Source organism: Verruconis gallopava, assembly GCF_000836295.1.
Source record: "Verruconis gallopava strain CBS 43764 unplaced genomic scaffold supercont1.21, whole genome shotgun sequence".
NCBI classification, from domain to species: Eukaryota; Fungi; Ascomycota; class Dothideomycetes; order Venturiales; family Sympoventuriaceae; genus Verruconis; species Verruconis gallopava.
Window position 1 is genome coordinate 292,573 of NW_015622157.1, and position 20,242 is coordinate 312,814.

The 20,242-nt window shown below is 50.1% G+C and overlaps 8 protein-coding genes across 8 annotated transcripts; 5 read left to right on the forward strand and 3 right to left on the reverse strand.

Annotated features, from left to right (window-relative positions):
• Positions 1 to 304: 304 nt before the first annotated feature.
• PV09_06260 (uncharacterized protein) lies at positions 305 to 2,150 on the reverse strand (the record flags this gene model as incomplete). The annotated part of the gene is made up of 5 exons (XM_016359871.1): positions 305 to 980; positions 1,035 to 1,102; positions 1,152 to 1,253; positions 1,306 to 1,575; positions 1,953 to 2,150. 5 exons carry the CDS (start codon positions 2,148 to 2,150, stop codon positions 305 to 307), a joined length of 1,314 nt encoding a protein of 437 aa, XP_016212319.1.
• A 163-nt stretch (positions 2,151 to 2,313) lies between these two features.
• Positions 2,314 to 4,164, reverse strand: PV09_06261 (uncharacterized protein). Its single transcript, XM_016359872.1, has 2 exons — positions 3,155 to 4,164; positions 2,314 to 3,107 (listed from the first exon to the last, which is right to left on the reverse strand). Exons 1-2 carry the CDS (start codon positions 3,942 to 3,944, stop codon positions 2,674 to 2,676), a joined length of 1,224 nt encoding a protein of 407 aa, XP_016212320.1. The 5' UTR covers positions 3,945 to 4,164; the 3' UTR covers positions 2,314 to 2,673.
• A 543-nt stretch (positions 4,165 to 4,707) lies between these two features.
• Positions 4,708 to 5,767, forward strand: PV09_06262 (uncharacterized protein). The gene has a single exon (XM_016359873.1). It carries the CDS (start codon positions 4,837 to 4,839, stop codon positions 5,668 to 5,670), a length of 834 nt encoding a protein of 277 aa, XP_016212321.1. The 5' UTR covers positions 4,708 to 4,836; the 3' UTR covers positions 5,671 to 5,767.
• On the reverse strand, positions 5,695 to 6,742 carry PV09_06263 (uncharacterized protein). The gene is made up of 3 exons (XM_016359874.1): positions 6,627 to 6,742; positions 6,103 to 6,564; positions 5,695 to 6,054 (listed from the first exon to the last, which is right to left on the reverse strand). Exons 1-3 carry the CDS (start codon positions 6,686 to 6,688, stop codon positions 5,766 to 5,768), a joined length of 813 nt encoding a protein of 270 aa, XP_016212322.1. The 5' UTR covers positions 6,689 to 6,742; the 3' UTR covers positions 5,695 to 5,765.
• A 1,415-nt stretch (positions 6,743 to 8,157) lies between these two features.
• Positions 8,158 to 10,677, forward strand: PV09_06264 (uncharacterized protein). The gene is made up of 3 exons (XM_016359875.1): positions 8,158 to 9,456; positions 9,506 to 10,290; positions 10,343 to 10,677. The coding sequence occupies exons 1-3, from the start codon at positions 8,387 to 8,389 to the stop codon at positions 10,420 to 10,422; spliced, it is 1,935 nt and encodes a 644-aa protein (XP_016212323.1). The 5' UTR covers positions 8,158 to 8,386; the 3' UTR covers positions 10,423 to 10,677.
• A 164-nt stretch (positions 10,678 to 10,841) lies between these two features.
• On the forward strand, positions 10,842 to 13,592 carry PV09_06265 (uncharacterized protein; the record flags this gene model as incomplete). The annotated part of the gene is made up of 3 exons (XM_016359876.1): positions 10,842 to 10,999; positions 11,050 to 11,978; positions 12,028 to 13,592. The coding sequence occupies 3 exons, from the start codon at positions 10,842 to 10,844 to the stop codon at positions 13,590 to 13,592; spliced, it is 2,652 nt and encodes an 883-aa protein (XP_016212324.1).
• A 535-nt stretch (positions 13,593 to 14,127) lies between these two features.
• PV09_06266 (uncharacterized protein) lies at positions 14,128 to 14,947 on the forward strand (the record flags this gene model as incomplete). Its single annotated transcript, XM_016359877.1, has 2 exons — positions 14,128 to 14,406; positions 14,432 to 14,947. The coding sequence occupies 2 exons, from the start codon at positions 14,128 to 14,130 to the stop codon at positions 14,945 to 14,947; spliced, it is 795 nt and encodes a 264-aa protein (XP_016212325.1).
• A 751-nt stretch (positions 14,948 to 15,698) lies between these two features.
• PV09_06267 (uncharacterized protein) lies at positions 15,699 to 17,115 on the forward strand. Its single transcript, XM_016359878.1, has 2 exons — positions 15,699 to 16,411; positions 16,465 to 17,115. The coding sequence occupies exons 1-2, from the start codon at positions 16,222 to 16,224 to the stop codon at positions 16,929 to 16,931; spliced, it is 657 nt and encodes a 218-aa protein (XP_016212326.1). The 5' UTR covers positions 15,699 to 16,221; the 3' UTR covers positions 16,932 to 17,115.
• The last annotated feature ends 3,127 nt before the right edge of the window (positions 17,116 to 20,242 follow it).

Sequence of the window (20,242 nt, forward strand, 5' to 3'; positions counted from 1 at the left end):
ACAGTACATCACAGGTGTCCACAAGGACAGGGTTGCAGGTGATGTTGCGTAGTCTACCTGAACAAGCTTAGCGCCGAATCATTATCCTGAAAACTCATCTCAGCCCGAATTTCGCAACGTGCATGGATGAAAAACGGAGTTGCGACAGAGGAGAAAGACTGGTGCAAAAGAAGAGAAAAAGAAATCATTTCATTATGCCGCCTACTGACGTATACTAGATATTTGATGGACTCTTGGTGCGGAAATTCCGACGAAAAGAGTAGTAACCTTCCCTCATCCGCCCACATCAGCACGATTGCATTCGTCAGTTCAAAACAACATTAGGAAGCAATGCTGTTATCACTGAAATGACTAAAATTTTAACGAAACTGTGACTGGGCGCATTGTTCTGTGACTTTGCTCCCCCCGGACTGTTGGATCCTGCTACTGGCGTGCTCTTCGTTGGTGCACTGCTTGTTGGTGTTGGTGTGACCGAGGTGATAACTAATGGTCCCTCTGTTTTGTCACCCTTTACCTCTCCTAAGCATGTACTGGTGGAAGTAATCGTTTTACTGACGATTGGTATGGACGTTGATGGCAGAACGAGACCGAGTACACTTCCAGCCGAATCAGCCTTAAGATCGCTGATCATGTCGCTATTCGCGGTATCAGCGTTTTTAACTGATTGCGAGATGAACACCTCAGCTTCGATGCCCATTCCCAAGCTTAAGTCCATCGATACGGTCGTAGTCATGCCAGATTTATCTGCCGAACAGAACTGACCGATCGTCCGCAGCTCACGGCTCAAATTGAAGGTCAATGCTGGGGCATCTATAATCGTAGCTACTTGAGCACCGAGCTCAAATGATTCTGTGTTTGAAATTGAATGCTTAGAACCAAGGTCAAGAGCAACGACGAGATTTGGCTGGAAACTCGTTGTTAAAGATCCTCCCACGGAGGCGTTGACACTAGCTGGTAGTGCCTTGACTGTTGTGTCCTTGCTGCAAAACTGTGCTTAGCAATCTCTAACGAATTTATATGGAGGCGCATCTTACAAGCCAGTGGCTTGGGTGAAGTTCGATATTGTGCTGAGATCCAGGAGAATGAACGAGTTTTTAGGAATCTATCGAGATCAGGCCTATAGTTCTACTTAACTTTGGGAATGAACACACATTCATCTCAAATCCAAACCCCATTTGGATGTCTTCATTTGCCTGGAAAGAGACGCTGATAGCCGGAGAAAAAAACAAGCCTGCTTTGCCGACACCCGGTATCTGAAAACTGTTAGATCTTAATCCTTATTTGGTGCACGGCATTTCGACATACTGTGTAGCCTGCTACGGGCGCTTCGATTATTGGGATGCTAAAGGAGACGTCTGAAGATACATTCAAGCCAAGTTCGATATGAGCGGCGAAGCCGTCAGGGAGCGATAACATAACTGTCGCATTCTGAAGAACATCACCCGGAGTAAAAGCGTTGAGCGGTTCTACGTCAAAAGTACCAACAAGAACCTCAAGAAATCCATTGGTTGTGCAATTCTTGCAACCGAACGAGATTTGTGGGAGTAGAGGAACTGATATGCTCTGTGCTAACTTCTGATGGGTCAAATTCAACTTTAGTGGTTGATCAATGGTTTCATTGACTGTTGATGTTGGGATTGCAAAGGTTGAAAAAGAGGCGGATGGAGCCGATGATAATATGGAACTTTGCGTGGATGTGACGGAAGTCGTAGCTTGTTGAGCGACGGTTCGAGGAAGCTTAAGTCTTTCTTTGTCAATACATGTGGACGAGAAGTCCTGGGTAAAAGCGACATCCGCCAGAACGGTGAAGATAAAAGTAAAGAGCATTTCAGACTTATGATACACTACAAGTGGAAGAACGTACAGAGACGAAGCTGTCATTCACATTCCGCAGAGGCTCTGCTTCAAACTAGAATGAAAGAACCCATCGACACGGCTCAGCAGAGACATACAGGATTTAGGCTTTCAATCCAACACGGCACGCCGTTTGTTACCAATCCTTGGTCGCTGAATCCTTCGAAAAGCCTCATATGGAAGAAGCGATGCAATGTTGTGGACAGTGTGAACTTCTGAAGGTCAAAGCGCATGATTTCGTCCTTGCGGCTATGCTCTTTTAGTTTTCCTACAGACTTTGTGACGCCCAGGGACATATTTGGCATAGTGTACACGGGTCAGGTCAATGAGGCTGAAACTTTGGTGGATGTGAAGTCTTCGCGGGATGTCGGATGATCGACAGGAGTCGTGTAACCGCGTGTTTCATGCAGCTGGTCGGAACTGGAACATACGCAGCGAATAAAAGCCAGAGCTATGGCCGGTGAACTGATGTTTATTGCGATATTGCTTTATAGACGATACCGTTGTAGCGTACTACGGACGCCCAACTTCGTGGATCGAATTGTTGAGTTGGGAACAGGTGTTTGATGTACAATCGGTTACGCGAGAGATTAACATCAAAAAGTGATATTCGGCTCCTCAATCAAAGGACTTAAGACCTGAATTGAACAGTGTTGAAGAGCTTGCAACCTCCATATTATTGATTTTTGAAGATAGACGGGCGATTGACTAACCTACAAGTTATTTCATTGGATTGAGCAAGATCGTTTCGCACGTGACCATTCTGACACACAAACAGCATTATGTTCAGGACCCATTGTTCTTGTGAAGACTCTGTGTTTATGGCTCGCCCCAGATATCATCTGCAATCTGTCTCACCAAAGCCAACTTTTTGCTTTGGTCATCATGACTCAACGGATATCCGCTCTCATGGGTGCTGAATCCACACTGTGGGCTGACACCAATTCGTTTAAGTGCTTCATCCCTCGTCTGGCCCGATCCCTCAGCGATGAAATCTGCAGCCTTGTAAATCCTTTCCTTCATCAACTCTGCATCTTCGAGTGTAGCCAATTTTGTAGAGACTACTCCGATGATCACATTTTTGTTCGTCGGAAGGTGCTTCAGTGGCTCAAAGCCTCCTGCACGCTCAGTATCATATTCCAAATAGAATGTATCGACTTTTAGGTTACGGAAGAGCTTGCTGGCAATAACGTCGTAGCCTCCTTCAGCGAAGTGCCGACCACCGATGAAGTTGCCTCTGCAAAGATGAACACCTAATCTCGTCAGCGCCTGAAGCATATCACCGGATGGTAGGAACGACCTGTATGCATATCCTCTGGGACTTTAGACAATGAATCGTTATAGAGTTTGATGTAGGCATCAAGCAGGTCATCGACTGTGCCAATATTGTCCTTGTCCTCGGCCCAGCCGTTGCGGAACACGTCTGAACAGAAGTAGGCAAGGCCGGGATCGTCGAATTGCACGTTACGGAGCCCGGCATCATAAAGATTCTGTAGTTCAACTTGGTACGCCTTTGCAACGTCCGCAAAGTATTCGGCATCATCCTTGTACACTCCTTCAGCCCAGGCCTTGTTTTGTTTGTACCGCATGTGAAACCACGCTGGAGTTATCATTGTGAGTTTGATGTTACCCCAATCGCTCTTTGGCACGAACTTCTGCACCAGCTGAAGCTCATGCAGGTTGGAAGTCGTGCCAGAATGCTTGATCCTACCACCAGCAATTACCGAATCTCCTGGCATAACCTTTCTGTCCTTCTCGATGAGAGAAACTACATCCGGGTGGTATAGCCGGAACATGGATGCATTGGCATCTTGTAGCCTCGTTGTACCTTCCAACTCGTCCCAGAACAGGCCCCAAAATCGAGTCCGAACGAACTCGCCAGACGTAACTGCTTTGAAGCCCAGATCAAGTTGTTCTTTCACGATGTCGCCAACGGCCTTTTCTTCAACCGGCCCCAGTCCGGCTTGCTCTGGAGTCAAGCCCTGCGTAGCAATCTTTTCTCGAACGTCAAGTAGGCTTTGTGGGCGCAACAACGAGCCCATGTGCTCCGCCCGGAATGGAGGCGCTCTATGCAGCTTTCTCTCCGCCATGTTGCTTTAAGGCGAGCCTCTGAAGGATTTGGGATATGATAAGTAACAAAGTTGCGAAGTTCTTACGCTTGTCGAACTTAGTTATTCATCGAAAATTAGCACTTTCATAGCTCTCATACTAACCCCCTCAGAGGTACTTCGGGCAACAAGCCTGCTAAAAGTTCGGCACTTGATTCCCGGCAGGTGGGTTGCGGCGATCTTCTCCACCCACCAAGAGCTGGCCAGTGAGTTAATTGGTGAAGAAGGAACAAAACATTATTTCACACAGCTTGTCTGCGAACACAGGAGATTGGGGCCAACCACATTTTTTAAAAACTCTTAAAACCGCAATTATGCGAGGAAGTTGAACCTGGCAAAACCAAGGGTTTAGTGCAGATTTCGTGCCATTGTTTCTCAAGAAATAGCATATTCCGACATTAAATATGGGGAGGAATCCCAGCGTCACTGGAAGTATTATTCTTGCCAACTTCATATGAGGACAGAAAACACTATTTAAGCAAAGCTCAGGATAAGATGCTGATCACTTGAAGCGGCAGGTTTCAACTCATTACTCATTATAGCGCATTCCGCTGAGAATCGGCAATCCAATGACCAGGAAAGGAAACTCGGCGACTAGTTAAAGTGCGCACAAATTATCCCCGGACAAATCAGAGTGTTGAAGAAGGTAAGAAACTACGCTGATCTCGGACTAGTACGGCCAATTGCATCGAGTTTTGTGATGCAAAGTTCATGTGAGCCTCGAGCAGAGTATCTTGTGGGCCGTAGCACTTAAAGCCAGAAGCATAAGAATTTTCGAAAAGAATCGTCATTATGTGGACTTTTTCCTTAAGACACTATTTGAATTCAACTTAGCTTCAGCATTCAAATACATCGATAATCGCAGTTAGTGAACATGGCCAGTACAAATAACAAACACGAATACACCATGGGACATTCAAAAGCGACGATCTCAAGTCATGAGTCGCGAACTGTCGATTCGGATGCATCGTTCGTTCTGCCTTACATTCAGCCAATTCATCGCATCCTCGATGTCGGTTGCGGTCCGGGCACGATCACAACGGGCTTTGTTCCCTTCGCGTCCCTAGGAGAGGTGATTGGAGTAGACTACAGTTCCGAGATCATCAATCACGCAAAGGAAGTCGCAAAGTCTCGGGGACTGGGTGACAAGGTCAAGTTCATACAGGCTGACCTCCTGGAAACACTGCCTTTTGAGGACAACAGTTTCGATGTTGTATTCGCCTCCCAAGTTTTTCAACACCTTCGACCTGAACAAAATGCCATCATCGCTTTGAAGGAATGTCGACGGGTGCTGAAACCAGGGGGGTTACTTGCTATTCGCGATGGCGCTGCGATGCACTTTCATCCCTATGGAGCCGAGATCGATCGCATTTATGTCAAAAATATGATTCTCGCCATTGGCGGTCCTGATTTCAGCGGTATGTATCATCGTGGATGGCTCAGAAAGGCGGGCTTTGATGTCGAAGATTCTACGAAGGTGAGGCTGGGTGCAGGGACGACGGTGTATGCCGACAGGAAAAGTTGCAAGTTATGGGCAGATAGGCTGTCTGCACGACTTGGGAAGGGTGACAAATATAGAGAGAGCTGGTTGAAAGCTGGTGTCCCAGAACATGAATGCGATGAGGCCGCCGAACTGGTGCAGAAATGGGCAGAAAGTGATGATGCATTTTATGGAATGCTCCAAGCCGAGTCCTTAGCTTGGAAATAAAAAAGTAGTGTTTATCAAAGCATGGCCAGTACCTGGACCTGGGTTCATGCTCATAAACCTAGAATAATTCTGTAGATAAATAAAATTTAAGATTATCATATCGACAAAACGTGTACATATGCAGACAAGTTTCGTATTTGTGTCTTTAATTCCACCCAAAGAGGCAGGCCATAAATTGCAGCAAAAGCCCCGAGCAGAAAACTCAATATTACGATCATGAAGATCTGTCTTTGTGTGTGTATGGCGTATCCTGTACCATTTTTCGGAGCCAAAGGACCAACCATCTTTACAATGGGAGCGATCTTCTCAGCTCTAGCTGTAGCCAGACCTATCTTCATACCAGGCAGGCCATCCATACTCCAAGCACTTTTGTAGGCCCAATATCTTTCTCTAAATTAGTACAGATGGAAAACAAGAAACAGCTTCCCATACCTTGGCATCGAGTGCTCTTCTTTTCCCTGTTCGACTTTCTTCTGCTGCTGGATCCAATGGTTATTCAAGATTTGTCTATGCTTTTTAAACTCGTAAAGGGGCACCGAATAGCCGCATGAAGAGCCGACTTGGTGTATGTGCACAACAATGATAGATCGCGTCCCGGGGAGCACTTCAATGTTGTGCTTGTCTACAAATGCCAGAAATTCACGTGTGCCGTATTCTAACACGAGCCCTTTGCCCCAGAATCTTACAATCTCTGGTGGACCATCGAATGCGTTGAACATGATTGTGATTCTTCCATTACCCGGTTCGTACATATGTGCGATGGTTTCATTGCCGGAACCCGATAGATCTAGATACCAAAATGTTCTCTCGTCTGGAATTCCAAAGTAGGGCCCTCCTTTGGGCGAGACGTTAACGTGGCCGTTACCTGCTAAAGGTGCACTCGCAACCCAAAACCTAGGATCAAAGTTAGTGCTCTCTAAACTTGGCTTCAAGAAGGATCGAGCAAAATTGCGAACATCTTCTGCTGAAGACACCATTGTATCGTCTTCTCAGGTATAGTCTCAAAATACTTTCCCATAATGACTTTAAGAAAACAAATTCAGAATGGAAAATACTCGCTCAGAGTCCTGCGAGAGGAGTCACTTCTATTTTCTTGGAACTCGTTCATCTGATCAATCATGGGCCGATATCGGCAACGCCAGCATCGGTCAACATTACGCGAGATGTACGGGGTATACTAGAGTTAAAGAACGCCGAGGTCACACTAGCTATGGTTGAGAGCACGGCGCAATCGCTCCATATCAGATCCATTCATCATTATCAGGATTTGCGCTTGTCTGCAATGCACGCCAACTGGTTCGTGTCTTTGTGCTTTCTTTTTCCAAGTCTAAATCGAACTAGAATAAGGGGAAGAGGTTTCTGAGGCATGAAAGCTTACCCGCACAGCATGCTAGTTTTTGCAATCATAATCTACGAAGTTGAGGTCTACTCAGCTGCCTGGAGAGAGATACTTTGTAGAACTTATTTACATGAGAACTTGAGCATTGGTTATGCGATTGCAGAGAATATTATGTTCTTACATGTAAAGATATCTTTCGAGGGGTTGAGTAGCATCAAAGCCTTTTTTTTGAAAGTATAATAAGAAAATGCCTTCGAGCCACCTGTTATCGCCTAGCATCGACAGCCAAGATATGTTTGAGAGCATAGAAATGAGGCGCGGAATGGAGGGACTCCCAAACTTAGGATTGCAGTATGTTTCAATGCCCGAACAAATCCAAGGAGAATCCGCTAAGCAATTGAACGTCGACGCAATTCGTGAGAACTTCGAAAAAAAAAATCTACGGATGTGTGATTGTCTCTATTATTGGCCGTATCTATTGCACGCCAAAGTCACATAGCTGCATGGCTTCCATTTATGCAATGATGATGAATTCCTCAATCAAAGACAGGTCTCTGACGTGCTAGCAACAGTATTACAGTAGCTTGGGAATGGCGGCAGTGGCAAGGCAGATCATACGATTAAGATCTACACGTAGTAAGTTCTCGTACGCCGATACTGCTTTTGGATGCTTGGAGCACGTCTTGAACCCTTTAGGCAGCCCTGAATTCCTCACCATCACCAAATGGAACGTGGTGGAAATCGAAGCTTGAGCGGTAATGTTGAGGTTTAATATTTAACAGTCATACCTTTCTGAACTGCTTGGACGTTTCATTTTAAGGATATTCTCCAAGCATTAGGAACAAATTTCTGTACGTGGACCTGTGGCATGTCCGAGACCTGTCAAGCAGGGCAGCGCAGTTTAATTTGTGCATGAAGTCCGAATTCTCGACTAGCCATCTCGACAAATTCGACACTCGTGATGTTTTGGAAGGGGTCCTTGCCGACATGTGCTCAATTGATTTACGGATAGAGCTTCACCACTAGCGGAGAAGAAAGTAAGCGGAAAATGTGAAGCTAACCATTTTTGGTGGCATCCTTATCGATAAGGATCAGAGGAAGCAAGAGCAGCGCAGGTGCAGGGTCCAGTTCCGCGCCTGACACTCTGGAGCGCCGTCTCGCACTCATCTCGGTCACAACCATCCCGTAGCCTTGCAGTGTCTTGAGGCTGGACATAATGATGCTATCGCAGTCTCAATGACTGTATCTAGCATTCGAGAATCGGGCTAATCCTTGTGTCTGTCACTATTGATATTCGTCTGGACTGTCAAGCCTCACACCCTCCTGTCTTTCTTGCGATTCCTCCCCGTACGACGTTGCTAATTTTTCCTCGTCACCATGGCTACAGCTCCAGGACGACGTCAGTCAGCTCGACAGGTTGTGCGCACTACGCGACCGCAAAACTACTATGCACGAAACTTCTCCGGTCGCAACCTGGCCGATGAGACTCCTGCGAACAACGACGCGCAGCCAGGCTTCTTTCCAGCCATCCAGCACTTTACAGATGCAATCGATGCGCTACCGAAAGAGATTATTCGGCATTTCTCCATGCTTAAAGAGGTAGAGGCGAAACTACATGCGCCGGATGAGCAGGTGCGACGGCTAGCTGCTGCTATCATTGATCTTCCTCCAGTGACGCGCAACAAACCACCACCACACGCATATTTTCCGAGCTTAAGTGCACGAAACAGTGTGGATGGGAGTAGGCATGGCTCTGTTGTTGGAAATAGTGCGTCAGATGGAACGTTCAACGACAGTGACGATGTCGCAGATCGTGAAAGACAAGCACTGTTTTACAACTTAAATGTGAACATCGCAACCATGGCTCCGGCGTTGGATGAGAAAATAGCTGTGTTGGCAACAGCGAACCAGCAATTACAGCGGCAGCTCGATCGCATGATGAGTTCATATCTACATATTCCCGAGGAAATCAGCGATGAAGCCCGGCTAGGCAATCCCAAACACTGGGCTTATGTCACAGACAAGGAAACAAAGAAAGCCCCGGAGCGATCGAGGCGGGAAGTGGCGACAACGAATACACTGGCCGCCGCCGCTGCCGCGGTCGAAGGTGAATTTGCCAGCAGAAGCGAGGCGCGTCGAGAGGCCGTAGCAGCGCGAAAGAGTCGTACACAACAAATAGATTCGGATTTTGACGACCGACCGGCACCTAGAAAAGGTCCAAATAAAGCCAAGAAGACAGCTGAGGATCCAAAGTCTGTTGGGCTTGGCATTTCGAACGGAGTTACGGGCCCAAACAAGAGGAAAAAGGTTGCAGCTGCTGTACCCATGGAAAGGTCGGGTAGCAGTGCACTTGGTAATACCTCAAGAGCGAACCAGGCAAGCCCAAGGGAGACCCCCGATGTTGCTCCCAAGAAGCGTTCGAAACCGGGGCCGGCTCCTAAGAAGAGGTACATCTTTGTCCCCCGTTCTAGGCTTGCGAATACTAACAAGTATCAGAGTTGTAGGAGGAGCGTCGCCTTATCTTACCTCATCTCCCGTTATTGGTACATTTGCCGCAAAAGAAACTTCAACAAGGCCAGGTCAAGTCCGCGGCCGCCAGAACTCGACCGCCAATTCGACTCAATTGACCACTATCGAAAACAAACCTACGAGGCCTCCATCTTCACAGTCAAACAAACCAACAAACGGTACCTCGTCGCTTTCTGCCCATGAACAGTCACAACTAAATGCAGTAGCTGGGGCGGAAGGTGCAGAAGGTTCGAAGCTGCTCCTGGACCAGTCGAAGCCAATGAAGAGTGAGGATGCAGACGTCAACGACGATGTGTCCATGCCAGATGCGGATGCACCTGCTCCATTGGTCGTAACACGAGCGGGCAGGGCTTCGAAGACGGCGACGCCAATGTCAAGCACATTCCCTGAGCTGGGAAGTCGAAGTAGATCCGTTCGCAACAATAAAGACAACAACGGTAGTCATGCTTCCAGCGAATCAGGTGAGCGATCTAGACGGAAGAAAGGAGCAGGTTCTGCGGCGACGTCTACCAGAGCAGACACCGATATTGCTGCCGACGAGGCTTCCGATTTAGTTGACGAGGGCGAAATTGACGATGCTGAGATGGATGACGGCGACATGGACGGCGCGGAAGAGGATGCTAACGAGGCTAAATACTGCTATTGTAATGATGTGAGCTATGGCGAAATGGTAGCTTGTGATAACGAGAATTGCGAAAGGGAGTGGTTCCATCTGAAGTGTGCAGGGTTAAGTAGGGCGCCAGACGAGAACAGTAAGTCTCTTTTCTGTTTCTTAATAATATGTCTGCTAACACCTCTGCTTAGCCAAGTGGTACTGCGATGAGTGTAAGATGACGATGAAGGAAAGCTCGAAGAGAAGTCGTCCCGTCAGTCGGAGAGAGTGATACTATGGGAGAAATGACGCAGCTACCTTGGGCGTCTGATTAGTTATGGAAACTGATTGTGTCCTCACCTTTTGAGGTATCCTAGATTGACGAGGACCTGCGGAAGATGACTATCAGACAGAAATTTTGCTCGTTGATAAATCTTGTGGTATTCTTCGCGATTCAAGGTTGATCGCCTGAACCAAAATATTGTCTTTTTCGGCCTCATTTTCCTTGTAAATCGTCATTCAGCTCAATCCCAGTTCCTCATCATAGTCCTTTTAGAGAGGTGGAAACACCCGAAATGTCCCGCCAGGCCACACGGCAACAAGGCTGCCATCAATCCGTCTTTCATCTTGGAACCTAGGCATTGGAAGGCCAACACAAGCAAAGCTATAGGTTTTACCATGATTGCGGACAGAAAATAGCCATGAGTGAGCATGTCAAGCTCATTTCAGCGCATCAACGAATATGCGCACGCTGAGGCGTCGTCTAGCCACAGCAGTTCAGCGCGACAACCACATGTTGAGGATGGAGTGAGTGACGACGAGGCAGACTTGCTGGGGGACGATCCATTGCATGAGGATTTGGGAGCCAAGTACGTGCCGTTCTCCGGATTCGCGGAATATAATCTTAACATTTGTTTAGCATTTCTTTCAAGCGCAAGATTTACAAGCCTTCGATAACAACTTCTGGTTTTCATCTTCCGCGCTTCCTCCAGCGTGATGCAGCCTCCTCATCTTCGAGCCAGTCTGTAAAGCATCCGCCTAAAATTCTCAATGCAAATTCAAACACGCACGGCTATAGGAGGCAATGGCTAAACAATGGCAACGCCTTGCCTTCCTTCGATGCCCTCGACGTAAAGGACAGCACGACGGACTGGTACACCGAGGGGCCCGGCCGAAGAGTGGGCTACGACGACTTGACGGCAATAGATTGGATCTTCGAGTATGCTAAAGAACGGCAGCGTCTCCGTGTGCTAAACTCTTCCGCGACGGGTCTGGTCGGACAAATTCGCCAGTTTGCCGACCGAAGTCAGATCTGGATTGTGCTTATCGCGACAGGCATAGCGGCCGGTCTTGTGGCAGCTTTCATTGATGTAGCAAGCGATTGGCTGGCTGACTTGAAAGGTGGTGTCTGCCAGAATGTGGAGCATGGTGGCAGATTCTACCTTAACCAGGCATTCTGTTGTTGGGGCGCAGATCGACTAGAGCAGTGCGTCGACTGGCGCAACTGGGGCACTGTGCTTGGCGTGAAGTCTGCGGGTGCCGTGTACATTGTTGGATACATATTTTTCCTGATTCTTAGTGTGCTGTTCGCCGCATGTGCTAGTATACTGGTCAAGGACTATGCGCCGTACGCAAAACACTCTGGCATTCCTGAGATCAAGACTGTGCTTGGAGGTTTTGTGATCAGGAGATTCATGGGAGGATGGACGCTGGTCATCAAAAGTCTGGGACTTTGTCTAGCGGTCGCCAGTGGATTGTGGCTGGGAAAGGAAGGGCCTTTGGTCCATGTTGCTTGCTGTTGTGCGAATCTCTTTGTGAAAGGCTTCAAAGATATCAACACAAATGAAGGTAAGTTCGGCTAATTAGGACATTGTGGAATAGGCTAACCATGGAGAAGCACGAAAACGAGAGGTCCTTTCCGCGGCAGCAGCGGCTGGAATCTCAGTTGCCTTCGGCTCACCAGTTGGCGGGGTGCTATTCAGCCTGGAACAACTGTCCTACTACTTCCCAGACAAGACAATGTGGCAGTCCTTCGTGTGCGCTATGGTTGCTGCGGTAACTCTTCAGGCGTTCAACCCCTTCCGCACCGGAAAGCTGGTTTTATTCCAAGTCACGTATCACAGTGGCTGGCATGGCTTTGAGATGGTGCCATTCGCTCTATTAGGAGTACTTGGTGGCCTATATGGAGGCTTGTTCATCAAGTTGAACATGAAAGTTGCTGAATGGCGACGAGACAAACCATTCTTTAAAGGACCTGTGGCTGAGGTCGTTGCAGTGGCCTTCGTTACAGCCTTGATCAACTATCCAATTAAGTTCATGCGAGCCCAAGCATCTGAGCTCGTCTATACACTCTTCGCTGAATGTGTCGATTTAAACGAGGATCAGCTGGGCCTATGCAAATCCGGTCGGGCCAACACTGGGGTTATGGCTTTGCTCATCATCGCTGCTGTACTTGGCTTCTTTCTTGCTTCCATTACATTCGGTTTACAAATACCGGCGGGTATCATCCTACCGTCACTCGCAATAGGGGCACTATACGGTCGAGCCGTTGGCCTCATTCTTGAGGTTTGGCAAGCAACACACCCCGATTGGATCGCTTTTCGCAACTGCGAACCAGACATACCGTGTATTACGCCTGGTACCTACGCCATTGTTGGTGCTGCCTCGGCTCTAGCAGGCACATCTCGCATGACCGTCTCAATCGTAGTGATCATGTTTGAGCTCACAGGCGCGCTGACTTACGTTCTCCCCATCATGATTGCTGTTATGATCGGTAAATGGGTTGGCGATGCTATTGAGGAGAAGAGTATTTACGAGGCCTGGATCCAGTTCAACGGCTACCCATTCCTCGATAACCGGGACGACAATGCAGCGTCTGTTCCTGACATACCAGCAAGCCAAATATACACACGCATTGAGGACTTGGTGGTCATTACAGCCACTGGACACACGATACAGTCATTGAAAGACCTCCTGAGAAACTACACCTATCGCGGCTTCCCTGTAATAAATGCGCCATCCTCTGCAATTCTTCTTGGATATATATCTCGCACTGAGCTTGCTTATGCTCTTGACTCTGCACTACATGCCCCAAGAAATCTCAGCCCTGATGCCGAAACATTTTTCTCACATCAGCCTATGGCTGACCCTAATATCACCCTTGACTTGAGGCCATGGATGGATCAAACACCAATTACACTCAATGCTAAGGCAACCTTTCAGCTGACTGTAAACATGATTCAGAGACTGGGATTGAGATATGTTCTCTTCGTAGAAAGAGGAGCCCTCAAAGGCCTTTTAACGAAGAAAGATATCTGGCTGTGCGTGACAAAGGAATCTGGGAAAATTGAGGAGATCGTGGAAAGGGAAGCTCGCAGGGGAGTCGAAAATGAAGACTCTGCGGGGCTTTTAGACGACGAAAGCCCGGTGGATTTGAGAGACGAGCGGAATGGTTCATCCTGAGTTGAGTTCGAGGCCACACTTAGATTTGAACAATACGAATATCAGAAGCAGATTCACAACTGCGCTATGAACGTGAACAAGGAATATGACCATTTAGGATACACCCGGCTATGGTGAAAGTGGTTGACGCGCGACTGCGTTACCCGACAATAGAGCCACCGGCGGCCTTCGGCAGCTGAGCCGCAGGCGAGCGCCAGCCACGGCCGTCTTTCCAGTTCTCCACTTCAAGCTCAACAGGTCAACATTGCAGGATCTGAATAGCTTTCCCACAAAGCATCGCTCTGCATTCCATCTGCAGGCCCTCGCCGCTCATGTCATCAATAGTCTAGCCTCACTGGACCTTGAGGAAAAGAAAAAAAATTTTTTTTTTCATCACCCCGTGCCTGAAGCTGAACTTTGCCCCGAATCTCCGGATCCGGTCTCGCGGTCTGGCGAGAATCCGCAATAAAGAGGCGATGGCGGAAGCCAACGAGGCACGACGTGGTAGGCACAGCCCGACCTCAGCATTGTGTGTTCATACCGTTTATGGAAGGACATGTCCACAGCGCCGGTCAGACTTGGGATTATCGTCCCGTCGTCCAACACGTCTTTGGAACCGCTGACGCAGGCGATCGTCGACAGCATCTCGACGCCGCTTCGGCAAGTGACGGTCCACTTCACGAGGATCCGCATGACGCAGCTCGACCTTTCAACACGCAGCGCTGCGCAGTTTGCGCAGAGCGCTTTCGTCCCGGCGGCACAGCTGCTTGCCGACGCCAAGGCGAGTCGCCCGTCCACACACCCAACCCCTTTCCCCGCTCAACCTCTTCCGCGTGTATCGTGCCTTACGGGTGTTGCAGGTAGATGCCATAGGGTGGTCCGGGACGAGCGCGGGCTGGCTTGGGTTTTCCCAGGACGAGCAGCTCTGCGAGCTTGTGACGCGGCGCTTCGGCGTGCCGGCGACGACTTCGACGCTGGCGCTCAACAGAGTGCTGAGGCTCGCGCGCGTCGAGAGGCTGGGTCTGGTCACGCCGTACACGTCCGACATGAACCAGCTGATCATGCGCAACTACGCCGAGATAGGCTTCCCCATCGCGCCGGAGCGAGAAAAGCACCTGGGCATCACGGAGAACGGCGAGATTGGCAGCGTCGGGGAGGAGCGGCTGACTAGCATGGTCAGAGACGTCGTCGACGCCGGAGCAGACGCCGTCACCACCTTTTGCACTAATTGGAACGCAGCCCACCTTGTCGACGGCTGGGAAAAGCAGTTCGACGTGCCCGTATTCGACTCAGTCGCGACGGTCGTGTGGGACCTGTGCAGGATGACGGAGGTGGACATGAGCGGAGCTGGAAGTTGGGGCAGGATGTTCTTCTAGTCATTGCCGAGCCTTTAACTCACTTCTTCTTCTTCTTTTCTTTTTTTTTTTGGGCTCAAGGCTTCAAAACAAAACCAAGTTCGTTTGGCACGTTTCGACCATTGTTCAAAACCAAGCTCGCAAGGCTGAGCAGAAGGCTAGCCTTCTCTGGCCACGTGCGACGTTCCACTGTCTGTTTTCGACAAAATATGTGGAGCGATCATATATTCCCGACGCTTATAATTCCTGTACCCACCAGACTTATCATGTATATTGATGAAGATCGAAACCTTGGTCATGATTTTTCCTTTTCTTTTGTTTTGATGCCCTAAACCATGCTGTGAAGGGAAGGGGGAATGCTGTGGGGGGGGGGGGGGACCGAGCATCCCGCATGCTTGCAAACCTCTGTCTGTCCTGGTCAGCGAATTTCTCCTGACGCTCCCGAACATCACTTCTCTGTTCGACAGCCGAACTTGAGTCATTTCGCACCACAAGGGAATGGTTTCCTCGCACGAAATTGCGAGACGACTTGCGGAACGCGGAACGCCCCTCCTCCCAAAGGGTCGTCTTGAGTTCGAGGGTGGAATCGGTGGAGTGACAACACTCCACCCCACGGTTTTGAAGCAACTCGTCGCAAAATCAACGGGCCCAATGGAAAAGAAAATCAAGAATGAAAACGCGCTCACGGAACGTGCCACCATCGTCCGAGTCGAAAAAACGCTTTTGTGAGCTGCGTCACTCAGCGACGTCTGTTCAATGACGGGGAGGGGGGATCCCGAGATGAGCCTCACAGTTCGTGCATCAGATCTTTTTGGCCCCGCAAAAAGCTGGCCCTCCTTGTGCGTCCCTGAAACGATCTTCATGAGCACCAAAAGATGGACTCAACCCACCGAACGTGTTGCAGAGTGTGCGCAGATTCAGTAGACCACGTCAACGATTCCCCCAAGATCAGCTGAAACTCTTTCCTGCACTTTCTTCGGATCCACGGGATCGTGCGTGCGTAGCTTGTCACGTTGCAAATCGATTCCCTGCGAAGGGGTTGATTCTTGCAGGATCACTTTGCAGATTGTGCTCGACTGAAGGGTTATATGTAGGCTTCGAAATTTCCTTCTCGCGATCTCTCTGTGCTCAACCAGCTCTGTCCGCTCCAGGCTTCACCAAGCTCTACTTCTCAATCAGTTCATTCCTTTTTATTTTTTTGCCCAGTCACTCGCTCAGGCAGCCCTGTGACGACGCACTCTGCAATCTTGTAGTCCATTTTGAGCCAGTCTCATATCTAACTCCCGCCCTTCACAATGAAATTCACATTTGCTGTGGTTGCTTGTGCTACGCTTGCAGTTGCAAGGCCAATATTGGATGCTCCTGGCAAGCCAGGCCAGACAGTGAGCACAAAGAACAAGAGGCAGTTGGACGCACTGACTGGTCTCCTGGGGAGCAGTCAGGCTGGTGGCCAAGGAACAGACCCGCTCACCGGAGTCCTCGGTGGTACGTTGTTGCCTCATCATTCGCATTACGTGCCAGCCTAACAACGTGATCAGAACTTGGCAATCTTGGAGGTTTGCTCGGAGGTGGAACAACCGGATCCTCGTCTTCGGGAACATCTACCGGTGCCGGTGGCAATAGCACCACTGGAGGCGGAAAGCAAGGGGCAGGCGGCTTGCTCCAAGGACTTTCAATTCCAAAGGAAAAGCGAGAGCCGACCAAGACCAAACGTCTCCCGAAAGCTCAACTCGACGGCTTGACGGGTTTGCTAGGCGGCGGTGGCACTCAAGCCTCTAACGGAGCTGACCCCATCGCCTCTTTGATCAGTGGGCTAGGAGGGACCGGTAACGGTGGTAATCTGCTCGGCGGCCTGCTTGGTGGTGGTGGTGGTGCAACACCCCAAGCCTCCAACGGAGCCAACCCACTGTCTGGATTACTGAGCGGACTTGGAGGATCTGGCGGCACAAATACCCCGAGCGGTTTGCTGGGAGATTTGACTGGCGGAGCTGGTCTGAAGGAGTGAGCAATATCTCTCCCCGTGCGAAGCCACAGATTGTACAGAAGGGGCGGTCGAGAGGGTGACTTTCTACTACGTAGCACTTTGTGGTTTTTGAAAAAGGCAACAATGCGTTACGACAGCCTTTGTGGGATCGGTGGAGCAGTACGTCAATACGTAGAATACAGACAGCGGCGCTTGGCGAAGACAACCACTTCGTCCATTCAAGGAAGCTCATTTCTTTTTGCCTCATGAACTAGACGTATTATGAGAAACCCCGTCGAAAGCGTGATCGTAGCGTCTTGACCGTATAGAGCGGCAACGTAGGATGGACTCGCCAGGCATCAATACTGAAGAACATAGTTAGCACACTGAAAGCTCATCACGGATGCTGGATCACATGTCGCGTGCAGCAAGCAGCGTGGAGAATCCGATCAGTCCAAGTCAATTGGGACGTAGTCTCAGCCTTTCGACGCTTGAAGAATGCACAAGTCGCTGGTGCAATGGAAACACGCAGTTGAGTTTTTCCGCTCTCCTCTTTCTCGTCTTCATAAACGCATTCGTGTTCGTTACCGCTTGCACATAGAGAGCAGGAAAAAAAAATGGTCTAAGGTCCACGGCAAGTTCCCTAAGTTACAGCCATCGGAGCCCGGCAGGGCTTGGAAGCAGTTCCCAGGTTTGACAGCTTTCGCGCAGCGCTTGCACATCTGCTAGCGCAACACGATGCGAAAGGACCAGTCGTCGACGGAGAAGACAATGTCACGGCAAACAGCGCCTACGCGGTGTGAATAGGGCCTGTCCATACATCTCTGGAAAGCTTCCCCGCACAACGAACAGCCTCGAGGTGTACATCTGCAGCGCTAAGATTGAGCAAAGATGCAGCCTGCGGGGTCTGGGCCAGATGGACGCATTGCTTACGTCTGACTATTGGACAATTCACACTTTTCCCGTGTTTTTGCATGAACGTGTTCCTATCAATATATTTGCACGCGAGGGGCCCGGTGGTGGCGAGGGGCGGGGGATGTAGGATTTTTTTTTAACCATCACCACACAAAGGAGGGTGAGAAAGGGCGTGATGGAATAAGCGAGAGCACCCAAGCTCCCTTACGGCGAGTCGTACGATGTACAATAGCCCCGATTTTATCTGGTTCTATTCGCCTCTACCCGGTAGCTCAGCAAACGTATCAGCAGCGCCGCCGTGGACTATTTTTTATTTTCCTATAGCGTCGTGCATGTATGGTGAGGCTTAGTCGATATCTGCGACGCAGAAACCGTGTTCAGATGCTGCAGCGTAACCACCCCGGACACAAGCAACGGTGCCCGGACAGGCGTCAAGTCGCTCTTTGGAAACGAAGCCGATACGTCCCAGCTTAGTACATCGTCGACGTAGACGATCTGCTCAGCGAACGGACCGAGAGTGCATGTTCGTGCCCGCCGACGAGGCCCTCGTCCTCGGAGGAGAAGATGAGAAGCGGACAGGTGTGGTTCACAGGCATGGCACCTTTCCTCGACTTCTCGTGAGGCTGGGGCTTGGTTGTTCACCACATGACTGTTCGACAATGGTTGGATCGATCAATCCGAAGGAGGCGGGCCAAACTGGGGACGTGCGGGCAAAGCGAGTTTGTTGTGGGCATACGCGTCCCGCAGGTTTGGTATGCCGATTTTGGGCCTTGGGAGGGGTGGTGGAGGGAAGGGAGAAAGGCACAGAGTAGCAGACAATCTAACGACGGTCGGCTGAGCGAGAAAAGATCAGGTGTTCCGGGTCCCAACAATCCAAGTGCCTGGGACGCCTTGCGAATGGAAGGAATTATTGTTTGAAGGATTAAAAAAGGAATTTTTCTCGTACAGCGGTGGATTCGCACGCGTACACGCACACGCACACGCACACACGATAAAAAGCTCTCGGAGGAGGATAAAAAAAATTTTTTTTGTTCGACCGTTCGGACGGGTCCCGTTGTTGTGTGGACTTTGTGCTCTTCTGTTTTTTTTTGTGGCGTGACGAATCACTTTACCATTGCAATCACGACGGCGTCCTCCCGTGTATCCGGGTTCCGGCACAGGTCGTGGAGCAAAGCACATCACAATTGGAGATCTTCCCGTTTGCTACCAACGTCGTGCTCCCATTGGACAGGTCTTCAGCGGTCAAAGCAACTCCTGTAGATCTCACGAAGCAAACCGAACTTCCATGACGACAGTGGAGGCGTCTGGGCATGGGAGAGCCGTAGGTGGTACGGAACGCGAAACGGGTTGGTTGTGGTCCAGCAAAAGGGAGTCGTCTCAGAACACCAGGGCGGCGAGATCTGGGCAGTTCCGCCGAGAGATTGGTGAGCTCAAAACACACAGGGAGGGGTAGATTTTTCTTCGGGCAGGACGATTTGGCCTGAACGATCTTGAACACGGCGGGACTAACACCGGTGACTTGAACGAAGGGCTGGCCGTGGTGGGCTGCAAGCAGTAGCACTTGGTCCAGTGGAGGTCAATTTGTTTCAAACATGTTTGCTCGTCCCCACAGCGAATTGCGCCAGAGGGGACAAGCCACACACGGGAAGGGCCCACTCGCTGCGAGGCCTCGGAGAGCGACAGGAAGACAAGAGAGGCAAGGGGGAGGCCGTTTATTTCTGGAAATGGTGATAGACGAACTATGACGACATGCCTGCTGCGGGCGCCGTGCGTGCGTGCGAGCGTGATTTGTCCGGCCCGCTTTGGGCTCTTCTCTGGTCCTGCGGGCGGGCGGCAACAAGTGACTTGCTGGACGCACCAGCGTCTGATCGCGCACCGCGCTCACTGCCACAACAACGACGCCGTGGCCGTGGTCCGCCAGCGTTCTCCGGCTACCACAGCTGCCGAGTACTCCTGCTCGCATTCGTGAGCTCGGCACTACTTGCACAGAAAGAACGGGCGCCCTGACGCCGTCCCCACGCCTTGGTTTTCATGCCGCCTGTGCACTTTTTGTCTGTTGACATGAGAGACGCAGGTGGCAAACGCAATCGCGTTCGTTGCTGCACGATGCGACGTACCCCGATCATGCTGGAATGTATTGGCAAAAGGCCTTGTCCCAGAGAGGCGATCGACCAGGCCATGCTTGCTGTCCTGTGTGCATGGGGGACGGGCAAAAAAGAGGCCAAAACGCGATGCTTATCCGTCTGCCAAAAGCAGCCCCGGCGCTCGCAGAAAGTGCCCGAAGAGTCGAGGCCACGACGTCAGAAAAAAGCCAGAGCGGGCTCGTCGCGGGAAGAGCCAGACGAGAGCAATAATTCATGTGTTTACTTGTATCTACGAACCAGTGAACTCCGCGCCCAGCAGGCCACGTTTTTTTTTTCGGCCGTTTTTCAGTAGCA

Bases quoted from the DNA above. Each gene is read 5' to 3' on its own strand.
- PV09_06263 (XM_016359874.1), bottom strand. From the start codon at position 6,688: ATGGGAAAGTATTTTGAGACTATACCTGAGAAGACGATACAATGGTGT. The intron at 6,565-6,626 runs GTTCGCAATTTT...CTTTGATCCTAG, and splicing joins TGGTGTCTTCAGCAGAAGAT to GTTTTGGGTTGCGAGTGCAC. The intron at 6,055-6,102 runs GTATGGGAAGCT...ATTTAGAGAAAG, and splicing joins GAAGAGCACTCGATGCCAAG to ATATTGGGCCTACAAAAGTG.
- PV09_06261 (XM_016359872.1), bottom strand. From the start codon at position 3,944: ATGGCGGAGAGAAAGCTGCATAGAGCGCCTCCATTCCGGGCGGAGCAC. The intron at 3,108-3,154 runs GTCGTTCCTACC...TGACGAGATTAG, and splicing joins CCCAGAGGATATGCATACAG to GTGTTCATCTTTGCAGAGGC.
- PV09_06267 (XM_016359878.1), top strand. From the start codon at position 16,222: ATGAAATTCACATTTGCTGTGGTTGCTTGTGCTACGCTTGCAGTTGCA. The intron at 16,412-16,464 runs GTACGTTGTTGC...CAACGTGATCAG, and splicing joins GCTCACCGGAGTCCTCGGTG to AACTTGGCAATCTTGGAGGT.
- PV09_06264 (XM_016359875.1), top strand. From the start codon at position 8,387: ATGGCTACAGCTCCAGGACGACGTCAGTCAGCTCGACAGGTTGTGCGC. The intron at 9,457-9,505 runs GTACATCTTTGT...AACAAGTATCAG, and splicing joins GGGCCGGCTCCTAAGAAGAG to AGTTGTAGGAGGAGCGTCGC. The intron at 10,291-10,342 runs GTAAGTCTCTTT...ACCTCTGCTTAG, and splicing joins TAGGGCGCCAGACGAGAACA to CCAAGTGGTACTGCGATGAG.
- PV09_06262 (XM_016359873.1), top strand. From the start codon at position 4,837: ATGGCCAGTACAAATAACAAACACGAATACACCATGGGACATTCAAAA.